We start from the raw sequence: 13,214 nt of genomic DNA, 5'->3' as shown, positions 1-13,214 counted from the left end.
TGGAAGTTGAGCTCCAGGGGGTCCCCACCTGCAGGAGGGTTCTGAAGGCACCTGGGGTCGTGGGGCAGGCCTGGGCCTCTGATGGTCCTCCCTACACTGTTGGGCAACAGAGGCCCAATATATGCCCACTGGACTGTGTGTGCCAGGGGCTGAGTCACGCCCGGGACTCCAGAAGAGGCACTGGACCCTTTTGGGAAGCACAGAAGGTCAATGTAAAGGTATGTCTTGGGGCAACATTGCCCAAAGACTGCCAACCAGCATGTGTGCTTTGGGCCTCTTAAGAAAAATCATCTTGTCACATATAGGATTAGCTTGAAGGAAATCTTCAAAGTCAACCATTTGTTGAGTGCCATCGCACTCCCTCATGGGTACCGGATGAAGCGTGCCCTACCCATCCTAATTCAGGGCTCTCCTGATGACACCCAGGCTTAGAATGCCCCTGGACTCTCACTAGGGTCATCAGAGCTTACTGTCCCCTCCCCAAAGCTCCCCTGTGGTCAGCCTCTCTCTGCCTTTCAAAGAGATAATGGAAATAATCTATTATTTGCATGATACTTAGTTTCCAAAACATGTTCCTATAAACTATGGTTTTGGGGCCTGACAACAGCCTTGAGAGGTAATTAGAATGATCCCTATTTTTCAGATGAGCAAACCAAGGACCAGAGAACTTTAGTGAAAGGCCCAGGGGAGTGAGGAAAGGTGTCTTTCTGTTCCGGGAGCCGTGTTCTTTCTGCTACGCCACACCAATGAGCCAGTAAGCTCGTCCTCCAAGAAAGAAGGCTGATGCGGATCTCCCGGCCCTTTCCTCCTTTCTGGGAAAGATGCGAGGCTGCAATTTTCTGGGGCTGATACCCCGTGCTTGTCAGTAATCTCCAAGGACAGTTTATAACAGTGTGGCTTTCAGGCCAGCTTGGAGGGGCAGGAGTTATATGGAAGAGAAGTATTTGGGGCCTTACGGATTTATGCCCCCTCCACCTCCCATATGTGTAAGCATCTCTGCAAAGACCAGCCCGGATGATGTGGTACAGGCCTGTTTTAAATTCATTTTCCTACCCTGCTGTTCATATAGAGAAAGGAAGCAGAATAGCAGAACGTATTTATCTCTGATTTATGCTTTAAATATGTGTTTCCCGGTGTAGTCGCTTCTAGATACATGTGGCTCCTTAGCCCTGGAAATGTGCTGGGCACTTGTGGTGTAAAACACACACTAGATTATGAACACTTAGTATTTAAAAATAAAAGGAATGTAAAATATCTCATTAAGAAGTTTACATAAATTACATCTTGAAATGCTAAGATTTTAGATCTGTTGGGTTAAGTCAAATGTATTACTGCAATTCATTTTATCAACTTACTTTTTGTAAAGTGGCTCCTAAAAAATGTAAAATACACGTGACTTATCATTCTACCAGACCGTGCAGCCCTCCCAGCATTCCTGAATAGTTCAAAGACGGCTGCATTCCTTTTCACATAACGTATTCGTAGGAAGCATGCTTTTCTTCCTGTTTATATGAATAAACTTCATAAAGCCAGGGGGAAAGTTCTTCAATATACAAAACTAAACATCTTCCTTTCTAAATGATGTATACATTATCTTACAAAGAAAAACATCAGGGCAGGGAATTCCCTGGCTGTCCAGTGGTTATGGCTGGACCATAACATGTTTCCAGTGCAGGGGGCACGGGTTCCATCCCTTGTCGGGGAGCTAAGATCCTGCGTGCCGTGAGGTGCAGCCAAAAAATAAATGTAAAAATATCCACACGCACAAAAAAAAAAAAAAGAAAAGGAAAACATCAGGGCAAAAGAGCAGAAAATTCCAGACAGAGTACTGTGTGACCCATGCAAGAATGTGATGGCAGGTTAACCCCATGAGAGATGGATGTGTCTCCTGAGGTATGAAAACTTTTCCAGTTCCAGGCACGGGCTGCAGGTGGCAGCACTTCATTGGGGGTGGGGGACTTGAAGGATGAGAAGTGCCCAGCATAGCAGGAGCATTTTGACTTGGTTTTTAAGGAGTGGGAGGTCAGATGAACAAAAGCTTAGAGAACAGGCCAGCACCTGTGTGCTCAGATCTCTGCCCTGTTGGCCTAAATGTCAAACGTACATTAGACTGAGTACATTAGAGCTCCTGGGCTCACTCTACCTGCCACACCGGACGCGCACCACGTGGGGAAGGCTGTCTGCTACGGAGCTGTGTGCCTCTTTTCATCTGGACAAATCAAGCTTTCCCACGCGGCACTTCCCCTGAACTTCCACACAGCTGGAAGCCATCCCCTTGGGAAGGGTGCCTTCTGTCACATTTGCATATTCAGCAGACAGAATAACGTTGACATATTTGCAGCACACAAGCCTTATTACTGATACTGCCAGAGAGACCCTTCTCAGTGTGATTACACTTATGGATAAAGGAAAGTTTGCAGGTCACATATCTGCAGCTTAGGCCTCATACAGATTCTACAGAGCAGTGCTGGGTCCTTAACTTTTTAAGAATTAATTAATTAATTTTTGGCTGTGTTGGGTCTTCATTGCTGTGCGTGGGCTTTCTCTAGTTGTGGCGAGCGGGGGCTACTCTTTGTTGCGGTGCATGGGCTTCTCACTGCGGTGGCTTCTCTCGCTGTGGAGCACGGGCTCTAGGCGCGCGGGCTTCAGTAGTTGTGGCATGCAGGCTCAGTAGTTGTGGCTCATGGGCTCTAGGCTCAGTACTTGTGGCTCATAGCTTTAGTTGCTCCATGGCATGTGGGATCTTCCCGGACCAGGGCTCGAACCCATGTCGCCTGCATTGGCAGGCGGATTCTTAACCGTTGTGCCGCCAGGGAAATCCTTAACTTTGTTTTTTTAAACAATCTGAAGAAATAGCTTGTATCGTCTTCTCCCCTGGACTGAGAGCAGGACCTGTGACTCTGATGAGATATCACTCCCATGAGTAGATTACATCACGGGGCAAAGGTGAAGGAATTTGGCAGATGTAATTAAGGTCCCTAATCACCTGGCTTTGAGTTAATCTCAAGGGAGATTATCATGGGTGGGCCAGGCCTAATCAGGTGAATCCTTTAAAAGAGGGTCTGGAGATCAGAGACTGAAGAAGTCACAGAGATTCAAAGCAGCATAGAAGCTCTTCTGTTGACTTTGAAGAAGCAAACTGCCTTATTGGGAGAAGACCACATGGCAGGGGATGGTAGGATGCCTCCAGGAGCTAAGGACCTCAGTCCTATTAACTACAAAGAATAAAATTCTGCCAAGCAATCACTGAGCTCGGAGGAGGACCCCAGCTTTCAGATGAGACCGCAGCCCTGGCCAACAACTTGAGTTCAGCCTGATGAGACCCTGAGCAGAGGACCAGGTTAAGCCACGCCCAGAAACTGCGGGATAACAAACGGGTGTGGTTTTCAGCTTCTGAGTTTGCAGTCATATGTTACAAAGCAGTAGAAAACGAATACAGGAAATACAGGACCGTGTTGCAGAAATATCTATTGCTAACAGAACCCATGGGGCTCTGTTTCTGGCTGTCCATGAAAATTCCAACCAAGCCACATCTAAATGTCAGAACAGACATTTGTTTATTTGTTTCCCAGACAGTCAGGTCCTGAAAGCATTACTTCCAGGTCCCCTGTTTAAAGCCTCTTAAGCTTCTGGACTCCACATGCTGAGTGGGAGTGTGGATGGTGTGAGGAAAGACATCAGCTCTGCCAGCTAACTGAGCTCAGCTGTGAACTTCTGACACCCCTCACCTTCGCCCCCATACCTGGAGAATAGATGTGACCATTCACTGTAGAAGATGGAATTAAATTCTGGTGGACGTGGGGAAGCCTGAAACAATAGCTGTAGCCTATTCCAAGAGCACAGACAATTTATATAAAGAAAACTTCACTTGATCTTGTTAGATTTTTATTGTTATAAGCACAGAAAAGACACAGAGCTGTATGCTGGCATGCTATTAAGACATGACTGAAAATCCCAAGTCATAATTTAGAAACCTATAGCATCTCATTTCAAAGCTAACATCTTTGAAATGATGAGACACTGTTTTCACTGACGTTCAAAAAATACATGAGAGAGACAGATCCACTGAAAGCCCCTCCTTTATTTTGGACACTCAGGGAATCAGAGTACTGTTGGCCTGGGTTATTGACTTTCCCTTAGGGATGCAGAGCCCCATTTGACATCACCTTCACCTGCCACAAATAAAATGCATTCCACCTACATGGCATTTCTATGACCACACTTGTTTCCTTTTGTCTTCTCAAATGGTTGTGACTTTCTGTTCCACTCGCCTCAGAATAACTCCTTCCCCCACCTCTGTTCTTGCTGGTTACTATAATCTTTCTCATCTCCATGAAACTGTTTTTTTCAGTCTTCCAACCTCTCTGAGGGTCCCTAGACAAACCACAAAGGGCTATGACTTCCCACAGTGTTTCTTAATTTCTGGCCTTAGCAACCTATATCCTGAAATCCCCATGGACCTGTATTTACCTCTTTCTCCAAGTAAACAATAAGGCATGGGGAGGAGGATGGCAGATACATGACTCATTCAAGAGATGATGTGTTACAGTGGACTTAGAATATTATACTGGGCTTAGAATATTTCTGTAGTTTATATTCATTGCTCATTGGTGAATGCTCCAACCTCACAACCTCTGAAGCATTAGCACAGATCCCATTGCAAGAAACTGACTTAATAGAACATCCCTTAATGCAAGGTTTTGGCCCATGGAACTGACTTTATATACTGAGAGATTTCAGGGACGTGGGGAAGTATTGCCCACTTTCCAAGTGAAGTTGACCCCATATCTCACTTTGTATCAAAACCAGAGCCCATGTTCTCCCTTCCCTCGGAAATCTGCTGTGAAAAGCCTCGGAATCGTTGCTGATTGAGAACTGGTGACCTTGGGGCCAAGCACAGCTCCTGCTTTCATGTAATTTACAGATTCACGGACCACTCTTCTTTACAATTTTGAATTCTGTTGCTTATTTTAGGACCTTCTTGGCAAAGAGCAGTGGCTGAACTATGTGTCTTGCAGCTGAGCCGAAAACCAGCATTTATTGTATTTCTCCAATGTTCTGTTTGTATAGCTTTCCTGGAATTTGGATCCGGCGCTGTGACTGGAGAGGTGGGAGGTACATGCACACCTCTGTGTGTGTGTGTGTGTGTGTGTTGGGGGTAAGTGAACGCGCCCCCCCCCATGTTAATGAACGTGGGCAGAGAGCCAGATCCACATCCTGGGGAGCCCTGCCGGAGGTTCCTGTCATTACAGAGGTCCCCTTCACAAAGTCAAACACAGTGATTCCCAAAGGATCCCTACAGAACTGGGTGGAAGGTCAGTGTTTCTTGTCCCTTTGTGGTTTTGAACATGAGACCCACAGCCTCCAGTGTGCTGTGCTTTCCTTGGCCGATCACATCAACGTGGCCATGCTAACATACTGTCTAACCCTGCCTCAGTCCTCACTGATAGAACCCCAGAAACCAAATCAGCAAAGCCGTTCTTTCCCTAATAGCTAAACCTAATTCAGTTGATCCTCCAACCTAACCTCTGGGTCTGTCTTCTAAGTACCAAACTCTGCCCAAAGTTGATCATTCCCTGAAAATTTTTAAGCCTGACAATCATTTCCTTTAGGGACTTTAAATAATAAACTATTCAGCTGGGATAATGACGTGACAATTTGCAGGCAAATGTGGGCGTAGATGTCTGCCTCGTTTGTGAATATGTATGAAAAAAGAGTTCATTTCCTTGAAACATTAGGACTTCTGTCTCACCTCCCCCTCTCCATAAAGAAAAGAGAGATGAAAATAGAATTTAAAATTTAAAATAAACGGAAGAGATTTTAAAGAGTTAAAACATTTACAGAATACTCTTTCGAGCCTCAATAAATAAATGGTTGCTGAATCTCGGACTCTTTTTGGCCTTTCTTCCTGGTGGTTGGACCCATTTAAATTTGTCCTTATGAAGACCACACAACCCACATTTTCAGAGAAGCCCCACATTTTTATTCTGTTTCACTGTCTCCCTGGGATCCGACTTTGATTTGGAATGTATGGTTGCTGTGGCTACAGTACATGGTTAACATTTTTTTTTTTAATTAATTAATTTATTTTGGCTGCGTTGGGTCTTTGTTGCTGCACGCGGGCTTTCTCTAGTTGCGGCGAGCGGGGGCTACTCTTCGTTGCGGTGCGCGGGCTTCTCACTGCGGTGGCTTCTCTTGTTGCAGAGCATGAGCTCTAGGGCACGTGGGCTCAGTAGTTGTGGCACAGGGGCTTCATTGCTCCGCGGCATTACATGGTTAACTTTGATAAGGATGCTATTGTAATCTTTGTATTTTTATGAAATGCACACACACAAGCAAAATACACACATGCACATAATTCACAAACAATCTTCACCATCTGTTCATCAAGGTAAAGTGTCATCAGGAGCACAGACTAGCCGGTTGTAAAATTTCTTTCTAGAAGATTTCCAGGTGGTTGGAATAAACACAAATTAGACAGTAGAAAACTCTTAATGTATATTGGTCTAGGAACTTAGGAACTGAAAGAATTAATACATAGAGAGCTATACAACACACCCAGGGCCCCTAAATCCACAGTAACTACAATAATAATATACAATGCCGTAAGGTCATTAAAATCTATTCTATCATGCACAGAAAAGTACCTGGTTAAAGCTGTTAAATATATGACAGTTGAGGGAGGTTCTGTATTTCAGTGCAATATATCACATTTGGAAATGAATGGATATAAAAAATATATTTTTTGCTTTCAAAAAGTGGAACAAAGCAAAACATAAGGTTTTTCTGCTAAACTATAAGAGTGTAATCAGCAGTTGGTCTGCTGTGATCTAATAAAACATGGTCATCACACTTTCTCTGTCTATTCATTCCACTTAGCTCCAGCCTTAACATACAGTAGCATATATGTATGTGTTTAGCATCAGGAGAATCATGTCTTCTTCTATGAATTTCTTGTAAATATTATCATCCACTTGAAAGCATCTTTGATATAATTTCCTCCCTAAGTTTTTCATTGCCTTTGTTTTTTTTGGTCCCTCTTAACTAAGGAAATACCAGGAAGATATTGAAGTTTCTCCACGGCTAATTTTCGATTTCCATTTTGGAGTCGTTTTTGAATTTTCAGTGTTGCAGCACATGAGAAGCAATTGTATTAGGTCATTAACATGGAAATCTTAAAATGTGGTCCTTATGTTGTTCTTCTCTATTTTTTTTCTTTTCCTTCTAGTTTCCTCCATCCCTCCCTTCTTTCTTCCTTTCTTCTTGCCTTCCTTCCTTCCTTCCTAGAATTCACTGAAGTATTTCCTAGGTCCTAGCCTTTCACTTATTATTTTAATCAAAGCTTATCTTTGGGCCCAGGGTGTGAAAAGTAAAAATGTCTCTGAAATTCTATTTTACAATATAGACAGAGAAGTTGGCTTGAGTTTCACTTAAATACTATACACATTCGGTATCACACAAGGGGTGGGGGTAGGGCTGCAACATAAATGTAACAATTCCTTTTAGTCTGTATTTACAAAAGAAAGCCCCTTCCCTAATGAAAAAGTCTCTTCAGCATCTGCTCCCAGAAGCCTGCGGAGAAAACATTTTATCCATGGCTTGGAAAGGATCTCTTTTTCAGAGAACGTCCACTGTTCCCCAAAAGGTTCCATGGGCTGGATTTTCCTGTTCTTAGTTGAGCAATGAATAAGCACTGGATGTGTTTTCCAGGGATGAGCTGGTTATTTCCGGGGTGGAAACATTGTATGTTCCTGAAAAACAGAACAGCAGCTCAGGGGAAGGCCAAGTCTTCATGATTACTGGGGTGTGAACCTCTGCTAACCGCCCAGGGGGCGCTCTACTCCAGGAGCCAGGTAAGCTCAGGCCATGCCTGGATAGGAACACATGCCTGCCCTCCTCCCCAGACCCAGAAGTCCTGGAGAACAAACAAAGCTGTTCTCAAGCATGCGTGGCAGCCGACAAGACAAGCACTAACTATTTCACATCATACCAGCAGCCAGATTTCTACAAAAGACAGGGAGATTGCGACAGGGGCAGCCCTCGGCATGCCACCACATGCACTGGCCTGGGGGCATCCGTGGGAGGGAATATCCCTGGTCCCTTTGGGTTGGTGTGACTTTGGGAAGCTCTTGGGAGGGGCCTGGGGGCTGAGCTGGGGAAAGGGAGAAAAGGAAAGAAAAGAGAAAATTACAGAAGAAAAGGCAGGACCAAAAAAGCAGCAGGAGTCAGAGAATGCCAACAAAAGTGCTGAGGGTGGGTGTAGCAGGGCGGGTGGCCCGCGAGCTACTGCACAGGCTCGTGTCAGCAGGGGGGTGGGGACTGAACACAGGGACGGTAGGGGCTGTGTGTTGGGCAGGGGAAGCGACACAGTGCCCACCCTACCATCAGATGGGCGGACTGCCACGGCTAACAAGGTTTCCATCATTGCCTGGGGGGCCCTTTGTCGCTGCTGACAACACAAACCAAAGTTACAGTGATTATGGAACCCTCAAATAGGCCAACCTGGATCTGCATTAATGACCCTGAAAGGCTGAGTGGCAATGGCCGGGGCTCTCAGGCCCCGGGACCTCGGGAACAGGACCCCAGCTCTTGATCTGACTGGTTCAGAAACAATGAACACATTTTATTGACCTTACATATTGCATAATTCTGATTCTGTGGAATCGTTTCATAGAGTTTTCACTGTTCTTGCTTTCATGCAAATGGTAAACATGATCCAGGGACGGTGCTGGCCAAAGAGAATCGTTCTAACATACCCTGGAGATTTGATCATTTCACAACAGGTCCAAGCAAAAGTGAAGGTCCTCCAGTTTCATGAGTAATGCATCAAAATGAAGCTCAAAACCCCAAGTTCTCCAGAGTTTCAATAATTAATAGGCATTCTCAAAATTTGCTTTATATGAAAAGCCTTAGTCAGGAAGGCTTTTGATACATTTGATACATTTCTTCATTTGTGAGATTTGTTCAGTTTTGAGGAGCTGAAAGGAAGTCTGGTGCCTATTTTCCAAAGGGGAGGAGGTGGTGGTGACATGGGACAGGAGTTTCAGCTTGCCAGAATAGCTGAGACCCACTGCCCAAAGTCATTAACATTCTTTATCTTATGTCTACAAGGAGGAAATGTTCACTGCGCCATGCCCCTAATAGAACAGCTAACTTGGGTGATCCCGCATATGTATGCACAGTTTTATAAATGTCGATGTGTAAAAGAAGCACACTCCAAAAAAAGAAAAGGGAAAAAAAAGGGAAATGAAACTCACAGCATGGGATCCTATAGTAGGATTCTCTAAATATATTCTTCGCTGCACTGTAACGCATAAACATGACCTACCTATTCTTATATAACAGGAATAGAAAAGAACTCCGTGTTTGACCAGGCCAGCAATTTACAGTTCCCAGTTTTATGGTGGATACAGTTTTTATGGAGAACTCTCCACAGGTTGAAGGCAATTGCCCTCTGTACCAACCTCTTGGTTGTTTGGGAAAATATAAGCAAGTATTTAACCTCTGCCCCAAATAAGGCCATTATGGGTCAATGCCATGAAGTGGGCAGTGGGACAGTAGGGGTGTGAGATTCCCCCCAGGGCAAATATGTTTAGGTCAACCCAGGAAACATCTAGAGGTCAGCACGTACCTGTTTTACCAAACAAATTGTTAAATCTTCTTGATATTGGAGAACTCATAGAAAATACAGGAGTAGATGAACCTAGGGATGTTGACTAGAAAATAAAAAAAGAATTACAAAGCAAACGTGTTAGACCAAGGCCCAGTTTTGATCTGTAGGATGATTTGTTTGCTGCCTGCTAGTGGTTGCTGACAGCATCTTTCATCTCACTTTAAGGAGAGAGGCTGGATGAGCATGAATTTCTATTTCAGACAAATTAAGCAGGGGAGCCACCTTTTGAAACACTGTAATATCACCACCGGTATTAGGGAAATAGCTTCCAAATACATTTTTTACTGTTTGATAGGGTTTATTATCTTCTGACATATGAAAACAAATATATTTAAGTGCAATAGTTATTTTCCAAGATGAACTACAGATAATTCTATTCATCATTATTCTTCAAATTTTGTTCTTTATGGCCTTGAGTTTCCCCAGAAGAGTGCTTCTCATTGAAATTTGGTTTTAACCTCCAGTTGATATTATCTGTGCTATTTGTAACCTCTATTTAAAGATGTGGGGACAGCATCTTAATGCTAGTTCCGTTCCATGACTACGTTTAATAGGCAGAATCAGGTAAGAAGCAAACACAGTGGAATAATCTATGTTATAATTGGTAGTGGAGAGAGAGGGGTTTGTGAAAGTCTCTACAAAGGAAGTATTTACCTTTGAGTGCTGTGAAGACCATCTCGACAGTGAAAACTTATTCAGCAAGGCTTCCTGTACCTGCATCATTTAAAAGAAGCCATTGTCAACTCAACATGTCACTGCAATTTAGACTTTTCTAGGATCATGACTGTCACTGTTCTTACCTTCTGATCCCAGAGGCATCCAAAGAGTAAAATGAATAATCCCTGAAAAAAGAATTGGGAAGAAGTGCATTTTAACCATATTAATTATATTAATCATATTCTAGTCTAGCAAAATAGGAAGTACTGTTCACCTGCCATAGAGTTTGTACTACCACTTTCCACATCTGCATTTATGGCCCAGTAGATGACAATGATGTAGTAGGTCCACACCAAGGGACCTTTGATGTTATAATGTCATAAGGATACTTTCAATTTCCCTATTTCCACCCAATTGTGCACTGGAGATCCTGCTGGTTATGTTATTAAACATACGTCTTATGTCTACAGTAGCCCTCATGTAGTTGTGATGAGAACATAGGGCATGAGGTGGAATAATCAGTCCCTTCTAGTCAAGGCATATTATAAACATCATTAGACATGCGCCTTAGAGTTTGGAGCTGTGGACCCAGTAGCAGAAGTTAGGATTTGCATGGTCTTGGCATTAGCATCTAGGGCAATGTCTCGACATCACCTCCAGATGCCCTTGATCCTCACCAGCTCATGGGGACCTAGGCCTACCACTGATCTACTGGTTGAATCAGAATTAAGCATCCCCTTCCTTGGGCTCCAAAGGCTTGTTGTCTGTACCTCTGCTAACGCCCTCCTAACAATGTGGCTTGTATTATAGTTACTTGCGGCTGGAGAGCAAAGAGAATGTCTTTTTCATTTTCACATAAAGGAGCAAAATGTCTGCCTTACATAGAGCATTCATTCTTTCATCCTTCAGAAAAATGTTTCCTGAGAACCCATTATGCGGTACAGAGCATTCATTTCATTTGCCAAATGGTTACCGAGCACCTAGGCTGTGCCAAGCTCTTTGCAGGCACTAGGAATGTACTGATAAATAAGACAGATGCTGCCCCTGACCTCACCAAGGCAGAGCTCATTTAATGCTTGTGGAAATTAACTGGAGAGATTGTTTGGTTTAATGGTGGTATTTTCATTTAGGAGATAATAAACGGCATCAAGATAATGTTAGATAAATAGCAAAATCCAGTGTAGGGAAGGGACTTTCCTCCTGTTTGCATTATCAGGGCATTTAGAAGAGAGGTGCATATGCGACTAAATTATAATGCAGGCGATAAGAGGCATGAGGTTCCATGGGAGCAGAGGAATGTGCCCTTTCTATTTCATTGAGTTCTTGTCATTACCGTTCTTTAGGGCTAGGGCCTCCTATGAACAAAAGTCCTTCCCCGTTCCTACCCCTGTTTGTGTTTCTATCATTATAGATCCTTCCTGAGAGCGCTGCCCTGCAGAACGTACCTGGAAGGCATTGAGGAGGGTAAATACAATATGGAACACAGCATTGCTCCCCTGGAACACGGTGGCGAGACCAAAACCCCAGGTGAGCCCCAAGAGTGGTGTGAGGACCCCAATGCTCTTGGTGATCTGGAACAGGCTGCTTTTTTCCTGCTTGCTTGGCTTGTCCCCGATGGAAGGTCTCAGGATCTTGGTGATGACCACGACCGTGATGGTCACGTTGACCACCACGATGATCAGTGCTGGGATAACGAAGGCCAGCAGGGCCTTAGTATCCTCCCAGTTGAGCCAACAGGCATTTTTCCTCGTGTAGACCTCCCGGGGCTGGGTGGCCCCCACCGTGATGACGGAGATGACCAGAGGGCAACCGTAGCCGAGAGAAAACGCAATAGCCTTCTGAATGGACTTGCTCGTGTCATGCAGGATGAAAACCAAGCGGTAGAAGAGCATGAGGCCCAGAGTCAGCATCCAGAAGAAGACGCTGAGATAGGAGAAGTGGACGAAGAAGGTGGCGGCCACACAGGCCGTCTGGTTGAGTGGGTAGCGGTAGTTGTGGATGGCGGCGGCCACGATGAACCAGACGTCGGCGACCAGAAGGGAGGCGGCAATGTTCACGATGCAGATGTGGCGCATGGAGGAAGTCCGGTTCTTGGTGACCGATTTCCACACCACGGCTTCCACAGCGAGGCAGGCTGCCAAGCTCAAGATGGAAAAGCACAGCCCGATGTAGGAAATGATATCCAGTAGTATTTTCAGGAGAGAATCAGGGTCTGGGGAATCAGGGGACATGAGGATGGAGAATGATGTGAGGTGGTCACAGCTGCAGGACACACTGTCCTCGGTGACTTCTTTAACATAACACCCACTGCTGTCCCACCCCCCTGTGTGGTTGGCGAGGTTGAAGTTCCAGAAGACACACCTCGGTACCCCGCCCGAAGGGTTGTTGTTTTTGAAAGTCATCGAAATCCTGAATGGCGTGGTTATATTCTGGCTGACAATGGTTGTCATCACTAAGCTGTTTGCAAAAGTCTTTCCTGGAACATCCTGGGCCAGGATGGTTTTGAGAGTTGGGAAAGCCACGGTGACGATAAATGAATCTGGTTGCAGGTGTTCCAGCTGGCATTCATTAATGGTCACATTGCCCCAGAGGTCAGAGTCTAAGAAAACAAAGCTCTTTGTATAGGATTTGGGGTGGCCAGATTTTATGACCATGCTCTTCATCTGAACATTAGGTTGGGAGATGGTGCTATCTTCTGACTGTAAGGCTCGGGAAAATCTTTCCACTGAATGCAGTAACTGTGAGCTCTGATTGGTCTTTTGCTGTTGTGACGTCATCCAGGTATTCAAAATGGGTTTGCCGAGGATGACGTTGACCGTGGCGAGGACGTGCTGTAATTGACAAGGCATGGGATCAAACCAACCGAATGTTTTCAATCATAAGA

General features: G+C 44.7%; 1 protein-coding gene across 8 annotated transcripts in view; it reads right to left on the bottom strand.

Moving 5' to 3' along the window:
- Window positions 1-5,960: 5,960 nt before the first annotated feature.
- The window catches only part of ADGRF5 (adhesion G protein-coupled receptor F5), a 109,520-nt gene continuing 102,266 nt past the window's right edge, over window positions 5,961-13,214 (bottom strand). For 7 of the 8 annotated variants that reach the window (XM_082413844.1, XM_082413843.1, XM_082413839.1 and 4 more), the window contains 5 exons: window positions 11,776-13,161; window positions 10,474-10,515; window positions 10,328-10,387; window positions 9,632-9,716; window positions 5,961-7,751 (listed from right to left, as the gene is read on the bottom strand). In XM_082413844.1, coding sequence (XP_082269970.1) covers window positions 7,672-7,751; window positions 9,632-9,716; window positions 10,328-10,387; window positions 10,474-10,515; window positions 11,776-13,161 — 1,653 coding nt within the window. In that variant the 3' untranslated portion in view covers window positions 5,961-7,671. Of the gene's footprint in view, window positions 7,752-8,382; window positions 8,450-9,631; window positions 9,717-10,327; window positions 10,388-10,473; window positions 10,516-11,775; window positions 13,162-13,214 lie in introns of all 8 variants that reach the window. The other variant, XM_082413841.1, reaches the window with a different exon arrangement.

The sequence above is a fragment of the Balaenoptera physalus genome (genome assembly GCF_965194825.1).
Source record: "Balaenoptera physalus genome assembly, chromosome: 11".
Taxonomy (NCBI): Eukaryota; Metazoa; Chordata; class Mammalia; order Artiodactyla; family Balaenopteridae; genus Balaenoptera; species Balaenoptera physalus.
This window is presented reverse-complemented; position numbering and strand designations above follow the sequence as displayed.